This window comes from Pyrus communis, chromosome 4 (assembly GCF_041283825.1).
Source record: "Pyrus communis isolate YQ-2024b chromosome 4, ASM4128382v1, whole genome shotgun sequence".
Lineage (NCBI taxonomy): Eukaryota > Viridiplantae > Streptophyta > Magnoliopsida > Rosales > Rosaceae > Pyrus > Pyrus communis.
Window position 1 is genome coordinate 16799994 of NC_142568.1, and position 18650 is coordinate 16818643.

General features: G+C 41.4%; 1 protein-coding gene and 1 long non-coding RNA gene across 2 annotated transcripts; one reads left to right on the top strand and one right to left on the bottom strand.

The window, feature by feature from the left end:
• Window positions 1–1622: 1622 nt before the first annotated feature.
• On the bottom strand, window positions 1623–3999 carry LOC137723479 (L-type lectin-domain containing receptor kinase IV.1). Its single transcript, XM_068462674.2, has one exon. It carries the CDS (start codon window positions 3918–3920, stop codon window positions 1914–1916), a length of 2007 nt encoding a protein of 668 aa, XP_068318775.1. The 5' UTR covers window positions 3921–3999; the 3' UTR covers window positions 1623–1913.
• A 12791-nt stretch (window positions 4000–16790) lies between these two features.
• LOC148697548 (uncharacterized) lies at window positions 16791–18315 on the top strand. Its single transcript, XR_015961246.1, has 2 exons — window positions 16791–17706; window positions 17895–18315. It is a non-coding gene; the product is annotated as an uncharacterized LOC148697548 (long non-coding RNA).
• The last annotated feature ends 335 nt before the right edge of the window (window positions 18316–18650 follow it).

The window sequence follows — 18650 nt, forward strand, 5'->3', positions numbered from 1 at the left end:
CTTTCAACATATTTCGATGCGGACTATGTAGGGAATCCCGATACTTGACACTCTACTGGGGGATTTTGTATTTATGTGGGATCCAATCTTGTTTCTTGGAGCTCCAAGAAGCAGAAAACTGTGTCTCGGTCGAGTGCTGAGGCCGAGTACAGGCAGTTAGCCTACACAACAGCCGAGCTTTCATGGTTACGATCTTTGTTCAAAGACCTGCATTTGTATCTTGTGTGTCCACAGATTTGGTGTGACAATGTCTCTTCAATTGCCCTTGCTTCGAATCCTTTGTTTCATTCATGGACAAAGCATTTGGAAGTTGATTATCACTATGTTCGAGAGAAGGTCGTTCGTCGTGAATTGCTTGTTAATTATATTTGCTCGCAGGATCAGCTAGCTGATATCTTTACCAAGGGCTTCTCTTCGTCTAGATTCAAATTATTAGTGTCCAAGCTACCAGTGGTTTCCCCACCTGTTAGCTTGCCCGGAGGGGGGGTGTTAGACGAAGTCAAGATCCACGCGTGATTCCCGCGACTTGAGGAATCCTCTTTTAGTTCAAACTGTGATCTTTCTGTTGTTCCTAGTTTATAGGATTTTTCAGTTTCAAATGTTTGTTGTAAGTCAAACGCTGAGCATGTAATCTTTCTGTTTTGTATTTTGAAATCTCCTTGTATCTAGGGTTTTCAAACTCTTGTTGTAATCCTGATGCTAATATAAATACATGCATCCCATGTTTAACTGGGTATGCAATTAAAGTGAAAACCCTACGAGTGTTAAAGTTTTACAGAGAGTTCCCTGGCGGTGGTGGAGATCAGGAGGGGTTCCAGAAGCTTGAGAGAAGCAGAACCTTGTTGAGTGTGACGAGAGACAGGAGAGCTCTGTGATGCAGCGGGAGAATTCCCGAGCACAGTGAGGGTTTTAATGGAGGAACCTTGTTTAGTGGAGGTTTCGACCTAAACCCTAACCCTAGGAAATGGTGAAGCACTTTTTCTGTGACATTGGGCGATGGTGAAGTATCTGAAAGTTGAGAACTTGGAAGCACTTTTTATTTATTTTTAAAACTACGGTGAGGTGATTCAAACTTGAATGCAAAAGGAAAATATACTGCTCTAATCAACTACACTAACAAATTATCGTTCTAGGCTTTAATATTTACAATTTTCTTTATATCAAACTTGAGTGGAGAAGAACCACCACAGGTGGTCCAGTCAGGCTCGATTCTTAGTGCTGGTGAATCACATAATGGTGGTCAGGAGGGCTGAAATGTCTCTATGAGTCTTTTGGCCACCGAAAAGATGAACTGTCGTGGCAAAACCACCAACTGATCCCCTTAAAAAAAAACTTGAGTGGAGAAGGAGTTGCACAACTCTAGTTAACCTTTATGGAATTGGATCTCATTCAGATCCCCACATCTTAGTCGTTCATCGTGTATCGTGCGATCATAAATCATTTGATTTTTTTATTTAAAATTAAACATAAATAGTATCTGAAAAAACTGACTCTATGATGTACGATGAACTATTAGGATGTGGGGATCCTCAGGAAATGGATCCGGAATGTTCTATTTGTGCATATTTTCATTCCTTTTGCTAAAAAATGTTAGAGACAATAAGTTTCAAATCAGTACCCAATTAGCATATGAACATTAATTACTTTGATAACCAAAACTAATACACCTTGTCCTTTTCTTCTCATGATGATTTTGCTGACTAGAATATTCACTATCTTGGTACGAAATTTTTCAAGGAATAATGATGTTTTGCATAACACCTTACATGCAGATTGTTGCAGTAATATATAGATTGTGTCTATGGCTATGAATTGAATTCCAGTTTACTAGATAATATCCTTATTGCTTCGAATCGCAATCCATTCACGACTAATTTTACGGTGTATCCAAAACATGCAGCGTTACTCTTCATTCAGCGACCACCTGAGAGGAGTGTGGACTCTGTAGCATATGATGAATGTGAAAACCCCATGGCCACAGAAGATTTATATGACATAGCAAAATCATCAAAACCTTCATGGTGAGCAAACGTCAACCCACTGGAAGAAAGCCCAAGAACTGAGAGCTCCGGCAAAGCAATGTCCCCCTCCAAATACTGCACCACTTGTCTCATGCTCGGCCTAGCCGAAGGCTCCGAGTGAGAGCACAACAACCCTAGCTTCAACACCAACTCCACCTCCTCGGTTACGAAATCCGTCCCAAAGTTTTGATCCCTTGCCTCGAGAATATTACTTCTGCTCCAACAAGTAAAAACCCAATCCACCAAGATCAAATGCTGCTCCGGACCTTGCGCCTCTATTGGCCTTCTTCCACAAGCAACTTCGAGCAAAAATGCCCCAAAAGCAAACACGTCGGTGCTTTCTGTGGCCCGGCCTGTTCTTGTATGTTCCGGAGCTAAATACCCGAGTGTTCCAACTATATGAGTAGTTTGAGGATCTGTTCCGCGGTCATATAGTCTTGAAAGCCCAAAATCCCCTAACCTTGCATTCAATTCACCGTCTAGCAACACATTGCTTGCCTTAACATCTCTGTGAATCACAACTTGTTCCCATCCTTCATGAAGATAAAACAACCCTGAAGCAACGCCTCGGATAACCCTAAACCTCTGGCTCCAATTGAGAGTGACCGCCGGTTGGTCATAGAGGTACTTGTCCAAGCTTCCATTAGGCATGTAGTCATACACCAAAAGCAGCTCCCCTTTTCTTCTGCAGTATCCCAAGAGTGGGACTAAATTTCGATGGCGAAGCCGGCCAATGCTCACGATTTCCGCCACAAACTCCTTCATCCCCTGCCTTGATTCATGTGAGACTCTCTTCACAGCAATCTCATTTTTTGTGGTGGGTAACATGCCTCTATACACTTTACCAAAACCCCCACTTCCCAAAATCTCATTTTCTTTAAACCCTTTTGTTGCAATGTACAACTCTTTGTACTTAAACCTTTGAGGGCCATACTCAAGCTCCCAATCTTCAAGCAATTCTGCAAACTTCCTCCTCCTTCTTATGATGTAAATTAAACCGTAAACTGCTAGCAAAATCAAACTCACAGATAAAATTGGCACGCCAATTGTCAAAAGTTTCGACCTTTTTTTACCTCCTATCCGCGGCAACTTAGGAAGTTGTGACAGAACAAGTTCTTGAGCCTGGCCCTTGATCTTGAAGCTCCAACCCAGTACATAATGAGATGTGAGGACTGAGCCGGTTGATGAAGACAAGCCGACATACATTGTTTCGTTGAGTATCGGCGAAAGATCAAAATTCAAAGACAATAGCGGAGTGTAGGGTTTATCAACATTGATTGGAGCCAAACTGACATCGATTTGCTTCTTGGCACCGTCATATTCCACCCAAACTCTCATCGGTTGGCCGCTGATGAGAGTTAAATTCCGTAATCCGCCATTATTTTGATCATAGTATGCAGCCGGAGCAGCTTTCTCGGAGTGCAAGCCGTTGATATCGATCCCAACATGGTTTTCATTGATGTCATTGAACTCCTTGCTCTGGATGGTGTCAAGCTCCACGGCGAAAACATGGTTGGTGGCATTTCCATTGTTGGACTCGTTAAAAAGACCAAGGAACTGGCTTGGAAAAGCGCCGGGAAGGCCTTGCGTTGGAGCAACCACAAAAACGATTCCATGGCCGCTCAAATCTGCATATTCTGACCTGATGGCGAACACAAAAGTTGTAGAGAAGGAGAATACCGAGCCGTTGGATGAGTCCTTGAAGGTTATGGAGTTCGGATAAAATGCATGGCCTTGGTTCTGCTTAGTGTCGTTTGTAAGCCTCAAGAGACCATTCGGTGTGACTCCCGCTATGCCGTCGAGGTGAAGATTGGCAGACTGGAAGCCATTGAAGATGAAGTTAAGATCTTCAGCTGCTGCTAAGGTTACTACTGTAAGAATTACAAGCTTGAAAAGCATGGCTGTTTTTCTTGCGTGTTTGCCAAACGTATTGTTTACTTTTCACATATCCTTCTTAAATGCTGTCAGTGATATTTTGTAGGTTACATGTATGCAGTCCTCGACTTTAGTCTATAGCCGACATTCGACAAGAAATGTTAGTGGACCGTCGATTGTCACGCAAAACCAAATAAGTCGTTTTCTCGTAGAAAAATACAATAAGTTAGTTGATTGCTTGTCACAAGTGGTTCATCTCCTATAGTGATTGGTTTGTGCAATCATACATATCCGCGATTTTCATACCAAGAGTTTTTAATAGGGAACATAGAAGGATGGAATCTTCTACCACTAGACTTGGAAGTCTAGGAATGCATGGACAATAACTTCTCGTTATGTTTAGAGTGCCATACGTTGGAGATTAGTCTTTTATTCAGAGTGATTTAGCAATTTTGCTCGGAGTCTAACAATCACATGTACTTTCACTTTCTCTAAATAAAAACAAATCACGTGTTAGACTTAGAAGAAATATCACATGGCATGCTAAAAAATGTAAAGTCCCAGTGTGAATTTCACAAGTAAAATACAGTGTATCTTAACAAGTTCCACTTTTTCCCCTTATATAATTGATGAGGAGGGTGAAATCAAACTTGAAACCTCATGTGCGCGATGAATATTTTTAATCAAATGAACTCCAAATTACTTTTACGTACATCTCTGATTCAAGATGGATGTAAATTAATTCAATGGTCAAATACCACGGTTGTTATGGAACTACATGGGGTCCATTTCTTTGGCATCACGTTTATTGCGAATTTCTTTCCTATTTTATTTTCAACGATTGTGTGAAGCATGTTTGAATTTTCCGTGAATCACTGGAGACGCTTTCGTTTTTTCTTTTTTGTTCTTCATTTAATCTCTTAGTCCAATTAGATTGTTGAATTTATAACACATCACTTAAATGAAATGTTTTCTAACGGATTGGATTACATGTAGTTGAAAATAGAGTACGCACGCTATGAATAATACTTTATTAATCGAAAGCAAGGAATATTACAAACTTGTTAAAAAGAATATAAAACTCGTAGAGATTATATCTTGTCATGTTTATTATAAAACAACAAACATGAAGACTCCTATAAATAGATAAAATTAAAGCAAACCTTAAAGTTAACACTCAAAAAAGCTAATCATTGGTCCATAAGAAAACCATAAAAGCGTAATATAGACACCAATGAGCAATTACCCAAACCAATAAAGCTATTAAACCGCGTTTTACTAATCAGAATATCTAATTAAAAGCAAACACTAATTGATATCAGTTCGTACCTGCATAAGAACTCATCGTGAATGAGTTCGTACTTCGATCTTCTCTTCTGTCAGTTCCTAACAGCTCTTGCTCTCAACAGGGCGAGCATATATTGAACCCTGTTTGTAGAGCAAAAAATAATCAAAAAAATTATGGAAGTGACACGTTACTTTTGGGTAAAAATGAAAAAATTACATTCAAGGCACACCGGAATTCCCGCAACGGACAATAACTGCTCAATCAAGGAAGAGTCAAAGGTGATCAAAATGGTATTTATTCAAATCCCTCTCATCACTCTTCATCAAACCCTTGTTCAAAAGATAACTCGCAATTTTCCTATTTAATTTATGATTAATTGCCAAGTTAATTGCAAGATATTATTTCACATAATATCTTGCAATTATTCATAAAAATTCACCATATATGGTCGGCCACTATTCTCCAAATAGGGTCGGCCACTCCCCTATAAATAGCTATATTCTCCCACTAAAAAGCTAAGCCATTTACTACCCACAAACTGCTAAACACATTCTTTTCAGAATTCTAATGTTGGCATTGAAGATTCTTCAGCCAAATCCCCCCTATTCATCGTGGGCGCTTGTGAGGCTTTGGCTTTAATCTTAGGTGTTATTATTTTGCAGGTACATTTTGGTCAAAGAAAAAGACAGCGGAAATTTGCATCTACAAATTGGTGCTTTCATTGAGAGTTTGATTCACACGCTCGAAGAAGATTCTCACATTCAAAGTTTCTCATTTCTCGTTCGTTCATAAATTTTTCATACTTTCTTATTCCTGGATTTTTTTTTAAATTCTTTGAATATAGGTAAGGGAAAAATACAATGACGGAAAATTCGAAAACCATGACGAACGAAACTTCTTACATTCAAAGATCCGGATCAAATGATGAAGGACGAGGAGTAGGCCTACCACGACGATCCACGAGGCTCAACGCGTTGGCAAGAAGAGCAACAGGCTGCCCAGCTCGCTGCCACTTTAGCAGCCCAGGCCTAGGAGCAAGTCCAAGCCCAAACGCGAGCAATAACAGCCTGGCACACCTAGGCCCATGCCACAAAGCGGCGCTAAGCCCAGGCCCACGCCGTACAGTAGCCAACCCAAGTCGTGTTGAGGAGAGAAGAGGCTCAGCGCACGCGCACTTTCGCGACCCAGCTTACGCCAACGGTCTGGCCCAATCTCGCGACCCAACCTATTTTAACGGTCCAGCCTGCTTCCACGACCCGACCCGTTTCCACAGTCCAGCCCACTCTCGTAGCCCACTAATCCCAACCGGTCCAAAACTGGTTTAACCATCTTGATTTCAGATTTCTAGATCGACAATTGAATTGAGGGTATTTTCACCCAATTTCTCAGCATATTTGACATATCCCAATTCAAATTTCGCATTCGGAGTATGTTACCCTTCCACTACTCAAGGAGATGTACATTGTCCAAGCTTTTCCATCCCAAATAGCAAACAATATTTGTCTCGACAAGTAATAAAGTTGACAATCGCCCTCGCACAACAGACGACCTTAGTGAATCAGCTCTTGTAATGTATCGAGATGCAACGTGCCCCAGACGAGATGTCCAGAAATGGGACAAAAGTAGACGACGAACCTCTCCAGCAGCGTCTTGGTAAGCAGCCCCTTGACCAGCCACGAACCGAATGTTCGGGCAGTGTAAACTCCCGACTGGGCCCCCAAGATAGCATATACTTTCGTCTTAGCGTGCAAAGGAGCGTGAACTCTTGGATAGGCCCACAGACGAGCATACACTCATGGTTAGGGCCACACTTCGATAATCAATATGAGCAACCTTCCAGGCGAAGTGTTTATTCACGATTAGGCCCACAATGAGCATCATTCACCTCATGTAGGAGTAGGCAGCACGATTGACAAAGAGAAGCAGTCACTCAATTCGGCTCAAGTTCAACCAGCAGCCTGCGAGACATTAGCTCGTCTGTTAGGAACGCACAACATACACCGCAGCCACGGCATAGACAAGCCGAACACATGGAAGAACAGCCTAGACCAGCAAGTCATAACTGAGGTCAGCCAAGAGCTCCACTACCCCCAACAAAGGTAAATTTAGGAAGAAGTAGAAAGGCTATTGACCGGGCGATTGCGTAATTTCCAACTCAACCAAGTCACTGATAAGGCACTACGACAGGATATGACCAACATAAGTAAGTCACCTTTTGAAAAGCATGGCTATTTTTCTTGTGTGTTTGCAACACGTTTTGTTTACTTTTCACATATCCTTCTTCAAATGCTATCAGTGATATTTTGTAGGTTACATGTATGCAGTCCTCGACTTTAGTCTATAGACGACATTCGAGAAGAAATGTTAGTGGACCGTCGATTGTCACGTAAAACCAAATAAGTCGTTTTCTCGTAGCAAAATACAATAAGTTAAGTTAATTGCTTGTCACAAGTGGTTCATCTCCTATAGTGATTGGTTTGTGCAATCATACATATCCGCGATTTTCATACCAAGAGTTTTTAATAGGGAACATAGAAGGATGGAATCTTCTACCACTAGACTTGGAAGTCTAGGAATGCATGGACAATAACTTCTCGTTATGTTTAGAGTGCCATACGTTGGAGATTAGTATTTTATTCAGAGTGATTTAGCAATTTTGCTCGGAGTCCAACAATCACATGTACTTTCACTTTCTCTAAATAAAAACAAATCACGTGTTAGACTTAGAAGAAATATCGCATGGCATGCTAAAAAATGTAAAGTCCCAGTGTGAATTTCACAAGTAAAATACAGTGTATCTTAACAAGTTCCACTTTTTCCCCTTATATAATTGATGAGGAGGGTGGAATCAAACTTGAAACCTCATGTGCGCGATGAATATTTTTAATCAAATGAACTCCAAATTACTTTTACGTACATCTCTGATTCAAGATGGATGTAAATTAATTCAATGGTCAAATACCACGGTTGTTATGGAACTACATGGGGTCCATTTCTGTGGCATCACGTTTATTGCGAATTTCTTTCCTATTTTATTTTCAACGATTGTGTGAAGCATGTTTGAATTTTCCATGAATCACTGGAGACGCTTTCGTTTTTTCTTTTTTGTTCTTCATTTAATCTCTTAGTCCAATTATATCTTGTCATGTTTATTATAAAACAACAAACACGAAGACTACTATAAATAGAGAAAATTAAAGCAAACCTTAAAGTTAACACTCAAAAAAGCTAATCATTGGTCCATAAGAAAACCATAAAAGCGTAATATAGACACCGATGAGCAATTACCCAAACCAATAAAGCTATTAAACCGCGTTTTACTAATCAGAATATCTAATTAAAAGCAAACACTAATTGATATCAGTTCGTACCTGCATAAGAACTCATCGTGAATGAGTTCGTACTTCGATCTTCTCTTCTCTCAGTTCCTAACAGCTCTTGCTCTCAACAGGGCGAGCATATATTGAACCCTGTTTGTGGAGCAAAAAATAATCAAAAAAATTATGGAGGTGACACGTTACTTTTGGGTAAAAAGGAAAAAATTACATTCAAGGCACACTGGGATTCCCGCAACGGACAATAATGGCTCAATCAAGGAAGAGTCAAAGGTGACCAAAATGGTATTTATTCAAATCCCTCTCATCACTCTTCATCAAACCCTTATTCAAAAGGTAACTCCCAATTTTCCTATTTAATTTATGATTAATTGCCAAGTTAATTGCAAGATATTATTTCACATATATCTTGCAATTATTCATAAAAATTCACCATATATGGTCGGCCACTATTCTCCAAATAGGGTCGGCCACTCCCCTATAAATAGCCATATTCTCCCACTAAAAAGCTAAGCGATTTACTATCCACAAACTGCTAAACACATTCTTTTCAGAATTCTAATGTTGGCATTGAAGATTCTTCAGCCAAAGCCCCCTATTCATCGTGGGCGCTTGTGAGGCTTTGGCTTTAATCTTAGGTGTTATTATTTTGCAGGTACATTTTGGTCAAAGAAAAAGACAACGGAAATTTGCATCTACAAATTGGTGCTTTCATTGAGAGTTTGATTCACACGCTCGAAGAAGATTCTCACATTCAAAGTTTCTCATTTCTCGTTCGTTCATAAATTTTTCATACTTTCTTATTCCTGGATTGTTTTTTTTTAATTCTTTGAATATAGGTAAGGGAAAAATACAATGACGGAAAATTCGAAAACCATGACGAACGAAACTTCTTACATTCAAAGATCCGGATCAAATGATGAAGGACGAGGAGTAGGCCTACCACGACGATCCACGAGGCTCAACGCTATGGCAAGAGGAGCAACAGGCTGCCCAGCTCGCTGCCACTTTAGCAACCCAGGCCTAGAAGCAAATCCAAGCCCAAACGCGAGCAATAACAGCCTGGCACACCTAGGCCCACGCCACAAAGCGGCGCTAAGCCCAGGCCCACGCCGTACAGTAGCCGACCCAAGTCATGCTGAGGAGAGAAGAGGCTCAGCGCACGCGCACTTTTGCGGCCCAGCTTACGCCAACGGTCTGGCCCACTCTCGCGACCCAACCTATTTTAACGGTCCAGCCTGCTTCCACGACCCGACCCGTTTCCACAGTCCAGCCCACTCCCGTAGCCAACTAATCCCAACCGGTCCAAAACTGGTTCAACCGTCTTGATTTCAGATTTCTAGATCGACAATTGAATTGAGGGTATTTTCACCCAATTTCTCCGCATATTTGACATATCCCAACTCAAATTTCGCGTTCGGAGTATGTTACCCTTCCACTACTCAAGGAGATGTACATTGTCCAAGCTCTTCCATCCCAAATAGCAAACAATATTTGTCTCGACAAGTAATAAAGTTGACAATCACCCTCGCACATCAGACGACCTTAGTGAATCAGCTCTTGTAATGTATCGAGATGCAGCGTGCCCCAGACGAAATGTCCCGAAATGGGACAAAAGTAGACGGCGAACCTCTCCAGCAGCGTCTTGGTAAGCAACCCCTTGACCAGCCACAAACCAAATGTTCGGGCAGTGTAAACTCTCGACTGGGCCCCCAAGATAGCATATACTTCCGTCTTAGCATGCAAAGGAGCGTGCACTCTCGAATAGGCCTACAGACGAGCATACACTCATGGTTAAGGCCACACTTCGATAATCAATATGAGCAACCTTCCAGGTGAAGTGTTTATTCACGATTAGGCCTGCAATGAGCATCATCCACCTCATGTAGAAGTAGGCAGCACGATTGACAAAGAGAAGCAGTCACTCAATTCGGCTCAAGTTCAACCAAGAGCCTGCGAGACATTAGCTCGTCTGTTAGGAACACACAACATACACCGCAGCCACGGCATAGACAAGGTGAACACATGGAAGAACAGCCTAGACCAGCAAGTCACGACTGAGGGCAGCCAAGAGCTCCACTACCCCCAACAAAGGTAAATTCAGGAAGAAGTAGAAAGGCTATTGACCGAGCGATTGCGTAATTTCCAACTCAACGAGGTCATTGATAAGGCACTACGACGGGATATGACCAACATAAGTAAGTCACCTTTTGCGAAAAAGATCGAGTAGGCAAAGCCTTCATGCAAATTCAGCATGCCACATTTCACATTCTTCAAAAATGATGGAGACTCATAGAGACACCTAAAGCACTACGAAACAACGACTCATAATCCTTCAAAGGGGATGGAGACTCATGATCCTCTATCGAAACAACAACGCTCTTATGTGTAAGATATTCTCCACCACTTTGCAAGGCGAGGCACAAATTTGTTCCACACCTTGCCGCCACAATCCATCCAGAGTTTCGATGAGCTTTCTTTGATTTTCACCAAGGAGTATTCATCATACTGCTCGATCAAGGAGAAGTCCGACCATTTTTTCAACGTCAAGAAAAACCCAAATGAGTCGTTACGTGACTATATGAAGAGGTTCAAAGTAGAGAACACAAAGATAGTCGGATGCGACAACTCAATAACTAGTGCAGTATTCCAAAAAGGATTTCCAGGAGACAACCTCAGAGCTAATCATGAAAGAAGATCTAACTCTGGCAAACTCTTTTGCACGAGCAGAAAAACATGCACTTTGGGACGAGGCTTGGCGAGCAAATAAAGCACCCAAGTAGCCTCGAAATGAATCCACAGTAACTCAAAATAAGGAGGATAATAAACAGTATAATAACGAAAGTAGGCAGAAGGCCAAGCACAAGGACTGATCCCTGACAAAAAAAGGCCCAACGCCTAAGAACTACTCTAAGTTCTTGATCCTGATACACCAAATCCTCCGCGACATCAAGAACGAACCATGTTTAAGCTGTTGAAGCAATCAAAGAGAGATACCTCTAAGCTGGACCATACCAAGTACTACAGATTTCATTGAGGTCCCGGCCACACAACGGACGATTGCTACACTGGGATGAACTACCTAGAGAATCTTAGCTAAAAAAGGGAAAAAAAAGGTAAAAAAATATATGGAATGAGATAGGTTTTGCGAGCTACCTTGTAAGAGGGATTTGATGAAAGGGATTTTGAATTGTTACCTTTCTTGGGCATTCTTGACTTGGTTGAAGAATGATTGCCTGCTGCTCGTGAGTAGGAAACTCGTTTTACCTCAAAGGCATTTTGTCCTCTCTTGTCCAGAAATCTACGTGTTGCCTTGTGATTATTTTTAGCTCCACAAATGCCCTCACACCTGTTGGGTTATTCGCAGAAAAGGGCAACAGGTGTAGAGATTTTCTTGCCTTAGGAAACTTTGAATTGTTTCCTATTTTGATGTAGATTCTTTCTTTAATAGGAAATTAGATCCTTCTAGGAAAGGGAAATAAATTTCTCTCAAAGCCTATTTAAGTCCACCTTAAGTGGGTTATTAAATCAACTTCGAAGAGCAATTTATTCTACCCTACAAGAAAGAGAGAGCTTAAAGGATATTTGTTCCCCCTACTCTAGCAATCTTCTACATCTTTCCCGTGCAAATGACCGTTTTTCGTTGCTTTCTTTGTCTTCTCCATGCCTCACTGATGTAAAAAAATTTATTTTTTCTTGTCTTCTTCTTGGATAGTGCTGTCGTGGGGCAGCTGTCGGGGTGGTGTGGCACGTCGACTGGCAAGGGCCAGGAGTTGGCTCGGCATGGGCCAATGAGGTGGTATGGTATGGGTCATTGCTTGTGCTGCTCGGCTTGATTGAAGTTAAGGATTGGCTCGGCATGGGCTGAGGAAATGGCATGGCATTGGTTACGGTTTGGGCTGCCTGTAAAAAATGAGGAAACTGCTTTTGATTTCTCAGCTGCCATAGATGGAGCAGTTAAGGATGAAATTGCCAAAATCGGAGTTGCTGAAGACGAAGTGTTGGATGAGCGAATTGTTAAGTGCAAAAAGTGGTTGCTGCCCCCTGACCATATTGCTTTCTACTCGATCTTCATGCATTCAATCCTTTGAACCATGTGTCTTTCTCACACTGGAGAGCTTACCCAGATGGGTGTTGGGGAATTAGTTTAACCTCTTGCATTGAAGAGCAATTAGTTTACCCTTTCGCACTGGAGAGCAATTAGTTTATCCTCTCGCATTGGAGAACAGCCCCATATGGGTGTCGGGAAATTAGTTTACCTTTTCGCATTAGAAAGAAATTAGTTTATCCTTTGGCACTGGAGAGCAGACCCATATGTGTGTCGGGGAATTGGTTTACCCTCTCGCATTGGAGAGCAATTAGTTTATCCTCTCGCACTGGAGAGCAGACCCATATGGGTGTCGGGGAATTGATTTACCCTCTCGCACTGGAGAGCAATTAGAGAGCAGACCCATATAGGTGTCGGGGGATTGGTTTACCCTCTCGCACTAAAGAGCAATTAATTTATCCTCTCGCATAGGAAAGCAGACTCATACGGGTATCGGGGAATTGGTTTACCCTCTCGCACTGAAGAGCAATTAGTTTATCCTCTCGCATAGGAAAGCAGACTCATACGGGTATCGGGGAATTGGTTTACCCTCTCGCACTGAAGAGCAATTAGTTTATCCTCTCGCACTAGAGAGCAGACCCAGAAAGGGTTTTTAGCAGTTATTGTGGACAGCAGTTGAGCCAGGCTTATGAATAACTTCTTGAATCTTCATTGCGAATAAATAAATAAACCAACTGTGCCAGAAGGTAGAAACTACATAACAAACTGGATAATCTTCAGCTTGTGAAGCCTTGTTCGTCGAGCTACTTAAGACTTCGAACTTATTTGAAAAAAAAAAAACCAAACGAGGTTCAAGGGGTTATGGAAACTTCCCCTCCTTGTGTAGGCTGTTTTGTTGACCTATCAAGATACTCGTCGCATCGGCCTTTATTTGTCAGCTTCTCAAGGTACTGCTTCCACTTCAGGCAGCCATTGGTAGTATGGCCCGATCCTTGATGGAATGCGCAATACTTTGTATGATCTAGCCTGGTAAGATCACCTTTCATGGGTGACGGTAGTTCGAACCAAGGTTCGTTCTTAAGCTTGCAGAGAATTTGGCCGATTGGAACTGTGAACTTTGTGAATGTTTCAGGTGTTGAGTCTTCTCTGGTCCGGGAATGTTTCATGTGCTTCTTTTCCGACTCGTTTTTGTTAGACTGCTTAGCCTCGTCCCATAATGCATGTTTTTCTACCAAAGCATACGAAGCTGCTAGGGTCAGTTCTTCTCCCATGATCAGTTTTTCGAATAAAGGATGTTCGGTGGGAAGCCCATTTCTGAATGCTGCTGTTGCTATGTCTTCGTTGCAGCCAACAATCTTGGCCTTCTCCGCTTTGAACCTCTTAACATAATCACGAATTGTCTCCTAATGGTCTTTTATGATGCTGAAGAGATGGTCGAATGTTCTTTTGATTGAGCGGTTAGACGAATACTTCTTAGTGAAAATAAAGGAAAGTTTGTTGAAACTTAGGATCGACTGCGGCGGTAGAGTATGAAACCAGTCTTGCGTCTCGCCTTGTAGAGATGTGACAAAATTTTTGCACATAAGCGTATCGTTGTTCCTATAGAGGATCATGGTACTGCGGTAGTGCTTGAGATGTCGATCTGGATCTTTGTCTTCCTTGTACTAAATGAAATGAGGCATAGTGAACCCACGAGGTGGATTTGTTTACTCGATCTCATTTTTGAATGGTGACATGATTATGTTGGTCATGTCTCGTCAAAGCGCATCGTCAGCAGCCTCGTTACGTTGGAAATTACGCAATCGTTCATTTAAGAGCCTATCAATTTCTTCTTGAATTTGCCTCTGTTGGGGCAGTGGAACTTTCGACTGCCCTCAGTCGTGACCTATGGGTTTGGGCTGCTCTTCCCTATGCTTGACTCATCTATGTCGCAGCTACGGTGCATGTGGCATGTTCTTGGCAGGCGAACGAGTTGCTCGCAAGCTGTCGGTTGAACTTGAGTTGGATTGAGTGACTGCTTCTCTCCATCTGCCATGCTGTCTACTCCAATATGAGGTGGAGAATACTCCTTGCGAGCCTAGTTGTGAATTAACACTTCGCTTGGAAGGTTGTCCATGTTGATAATTGGAGTGTGACCTCAACCGTGAACGTATGCTCGTCCATAGACTTAATCGGGAATATACGTTACTCCGCGCACTAAGACGAGAATATACGTTATCCCAAGGACCCAAGCGGGAGCGTATATTGCCAAAATGCTCGGATCATGGCTGGTTAATGGGGTGCTTGCCTAGACGCTGGTGAAGAGGTTCATCTACCCTTGTCCTACTTCGGGACACCTCGTCCGGGGCATGTTGGATCTCAATGCGTTGCAAGAGTTGATTCACCAAGGTTGTCTGTTGTGCAAGTGCGCTCATCAACTCTATGACTTGTCAAGACAAGTGTTGCTCGCCATTTAGATTGGAAGAGCTTAGAAGGAATGTGCCTTCTTAAGCAGTGGAAGTGTGGTAGGCTCCGGGCGCAAGATTTGAGTTGGGAAATATCAAATCTGTGAAGAAATGTGGTAAAAATGCCCCCAACTTGATGGTAGGTCCGGGTGGTTGAGAGAGTCTTGGGCCGACTTGGGCTGCTTAAGAGGCCACGGGGGCAGGTTGGGCCACGAGAGTGGGCTGCTCGGTGAGAGCCATGGGAGCAGGCTGGGTTGCAAGAGTAGGTTGGGTCACGGGAGCAGGCTTGGCCACAAGAGCAGACTGCTCAATGCGTGATGCATACGAGTGCAAGGCTTAGCAACGCATTGGGCTTGGAGTGACATGGCTTGGGTTGTGGCCTTTGCAAGCTTGGATGGCATGGCTTGGGCCGTGGCAGTGGTGTCATGGACCTCGTCGCGGGTGGTGGCCGTGGTGGCCACCGTGGTGGTTGCCATGGTGATGCCCCGTAATGGTGGTGCCGCTCCACCTATGATCACATTTAGCCTCGTGGATCGTCGCGGTCCCATTTCTTGAATATTGGAATTTTCACTTGCGGAATTTTCTAAATCTCTAGCCATTGTATTTCTTTTTTACGTTTTATCAAAGAATCTTTGCAAATAAAAAATTCTAATAATAAGAACATACGAAAAATATACAAATGGACAAGAAAAAATAGAGAAAAACCTTTTATACAAGAGTCTTCTACAAGTGTGTGTACTTCAGCTCTCAATGAAAACACCAATTTATGGATGCAAATTTCTTCCTCCTTGATCTTGGACAAAATTGCACCTACAAAACAAATAACACCTTAGGTCAAGGCCAAGAGCTTCACGCGCCCACGATGAATTAGGGGGGGCTTTGGCCAAAGAACCTCCGATGCCAAAGTTAGAATTTAGAGAGAAAAGTGTTTGAGAGTTTTGGAGAACTTTAGTAAGAGTATGAAACTAGGTTTTTAAAGAAAAATGGGTCATATTTATAGGGCATGGCTGGTCCCCCTTGGAGAAGGAGTGACCGGCCCTTTATGTATTTTTTGGGTGTTATTTGGTGATTTAATTAGCAATTAATATATTGATTAGGAATAAATATATTAATTGGCTAATTAACATAATGAAAGGGATTTTTTTGGGAGGTTATGTGATTTATGTGGAATATTTTGTAAGTTATGGAATGATAGCTTAACTAAAAAAGGGAAAAAGTAAAAAATATATGGAATGGGATAGGTTTTGGGAGCTACCTTGTAAGAGGGATTTGATGAAAGGGATTTTGAATTGTTACCTTTCTTGGGCATTCTTGACTTGGTTGAAGAATGATTGCCCGCTACTCACGTGTAGGAAGCCCGTTGTACCTCAAGGGCATTTTTGTCCTCTCCTATCCAGAAATCTACATTGCCTTGTGATTATTTTTGGCTCCACAACTTTCATGGCCGGTGCATGGGTACTATGCTCCGCCACCATCCACGGCGGTGCCAGCGATTTTTTTGATGACCCATCTCAGCATGTGTAGGAACCCAAGGTCCCTCCTTAGGTTTTTCGATGTGTCGAATCCAAATCCACTGTTCATTTTCCAAAATTCTATCATTTTAATAGAGTTTTATTAAATGGTCTCCATTTGTGTTTAGGTGCATTGGTTGGAAATGACCCAGTCCTCCCTAGTTCGAGTGGATCTCCTGTAGCAAAATACTTGTGAGTGGACCCCTTCTTAACTTGCATGTTTTTATAAAATATTAGGGTTGCATTCATGAAAAGCATGATTTCATGATTTTACATCTTATGCATTATTTATGATTTTGGAGAATTCATGATTTATTCTCCTTTATGAAATATTTTTTATTTATCTATTTAAGGTTTATAAAATGGCATCTTTATGGAAAACAAGTTTATGGAATTGTCTATGATTTATTTATGGTTTATGAATTGAGGCTTTGAGCTTTTGAGGTCCGGTGATTTGATATGATTTTTTAGATATGTTTTTAGTGCTTATCTAGTGGGTTATTATACAGCACATACACATAACACGGGTACGTAGACGTCTATGGTCATAGGACATAGTTGAGGATATTTATGACATACCCCCAACTTTACTAGCGAAACCAGTGTCAAACAGCTTCAGTAGCCACGGCTAGTATTAGTGTGTTATGCTATATTTTCTTCTCTAGCGTAACCCAAAGTTGTACAGCTTCACCTTCGGGTGATGGGGCCTACCATGTTTCTTCACTGGCGTAACCCAGTGTCGTACAGCTTCACCTTCGGATGATGGACAGGTTATGCCTTCGGGCGACTATGACATCCCTAGTTAAGTACATAATTGATGTGATTTACAGATGTTTTACAGATTTGCCTTCAGGCGACTATGATACCCCTAGTTGAGTACATAATTGATGTGATTTACAAATTTGCCTTCGGGCCAGCTATACTACCATTTTTAAGCACTGGTTTATATGTATGTGTTTTACGAACATTTTTTCATGGCATGCTAGAGTTTTCAGAAAATCTACTATGTGGTACTATATATGTGTTTTCAAAATAGGGGGTTAGTATGTTCAGAAAGAAAATGGTTTTCTTATTATTACTATTATTATTATTATAAACTTTGGTCTACTCACCATTTGTTTGGCGCCCCTTTCAGGAGTTAGAATCGAGGCATACTATCCTGGCGTCAGGGCACTTCCGTATAGGTATCTTCGAGTCTTTTCAAAGTAGAACCCATTCCTTTGTTTATACCATTTGATATTAATTCTTTCACATTATTCTTGATGAGTTGTATGCTTTGAACACGTTTTCGTATTGGCATAATTCTTTCTAATTGCATATTTTATTTGTATGCATGTTTAAAATGGCTTCTTCACTCTCGGGTGTCGGCCAGCACGTGTCTATCATGATATTTGGAGATATCGGGGTCGAGTCATGTCATTGTCAAGCAGATTCTTTGGTTGAATGAGATGAGGTATGAACTACAGGAGATCTATGGCTTGGTAATTCAGTAGAAGGTGATGTGCACAAAGAATGTGTAATTTGTTTGTCTGAACCACATGACACAACTATTCTTCCATGCAGACACATAGTAATCATACTTTGCTCTTTTTCTTCTGAAAGTTTGTCAAAGTTGCTAGTGGAGAAAGCTAAGCTTAACCTTGAGTAAGTTTCTGATTGGTGAGAAAATAATGATAACTAACCGTGGATGTGTTCTGCCACTAGCATTCTATAATTTAATGGCATCCCACCATGCCCAGCCCTGAGGAATGATTGGTTGTGTTCTACAATGAAGGTTGACAGTGATTTTTAGAGTTGAAATCTTGAAAACGATAAATAATTTTGGGATATGCACGTTAAAAGTGATTTCGGGTGTATTTAGATATTTTTCTAAAACCTTATAAGGTTAAAATTGTCATTGTAGATTAGATATATAAATCATTTGATATTGTGGGATGTATTCAACATTAAGTGGAGTACCAATAAAATTAAAAATAAAAAAGGGCTATTCTAAACAGTAATAAAAAAAAACTGCAACTAGGGCAAATAATTAAGATTCATGCATTGTGCCTATATATAATATAACAACATTCTTGTTTCGTCCATAATTAACACACAGCACAAAGGATTGGCAGTTGGCCATTTTGGA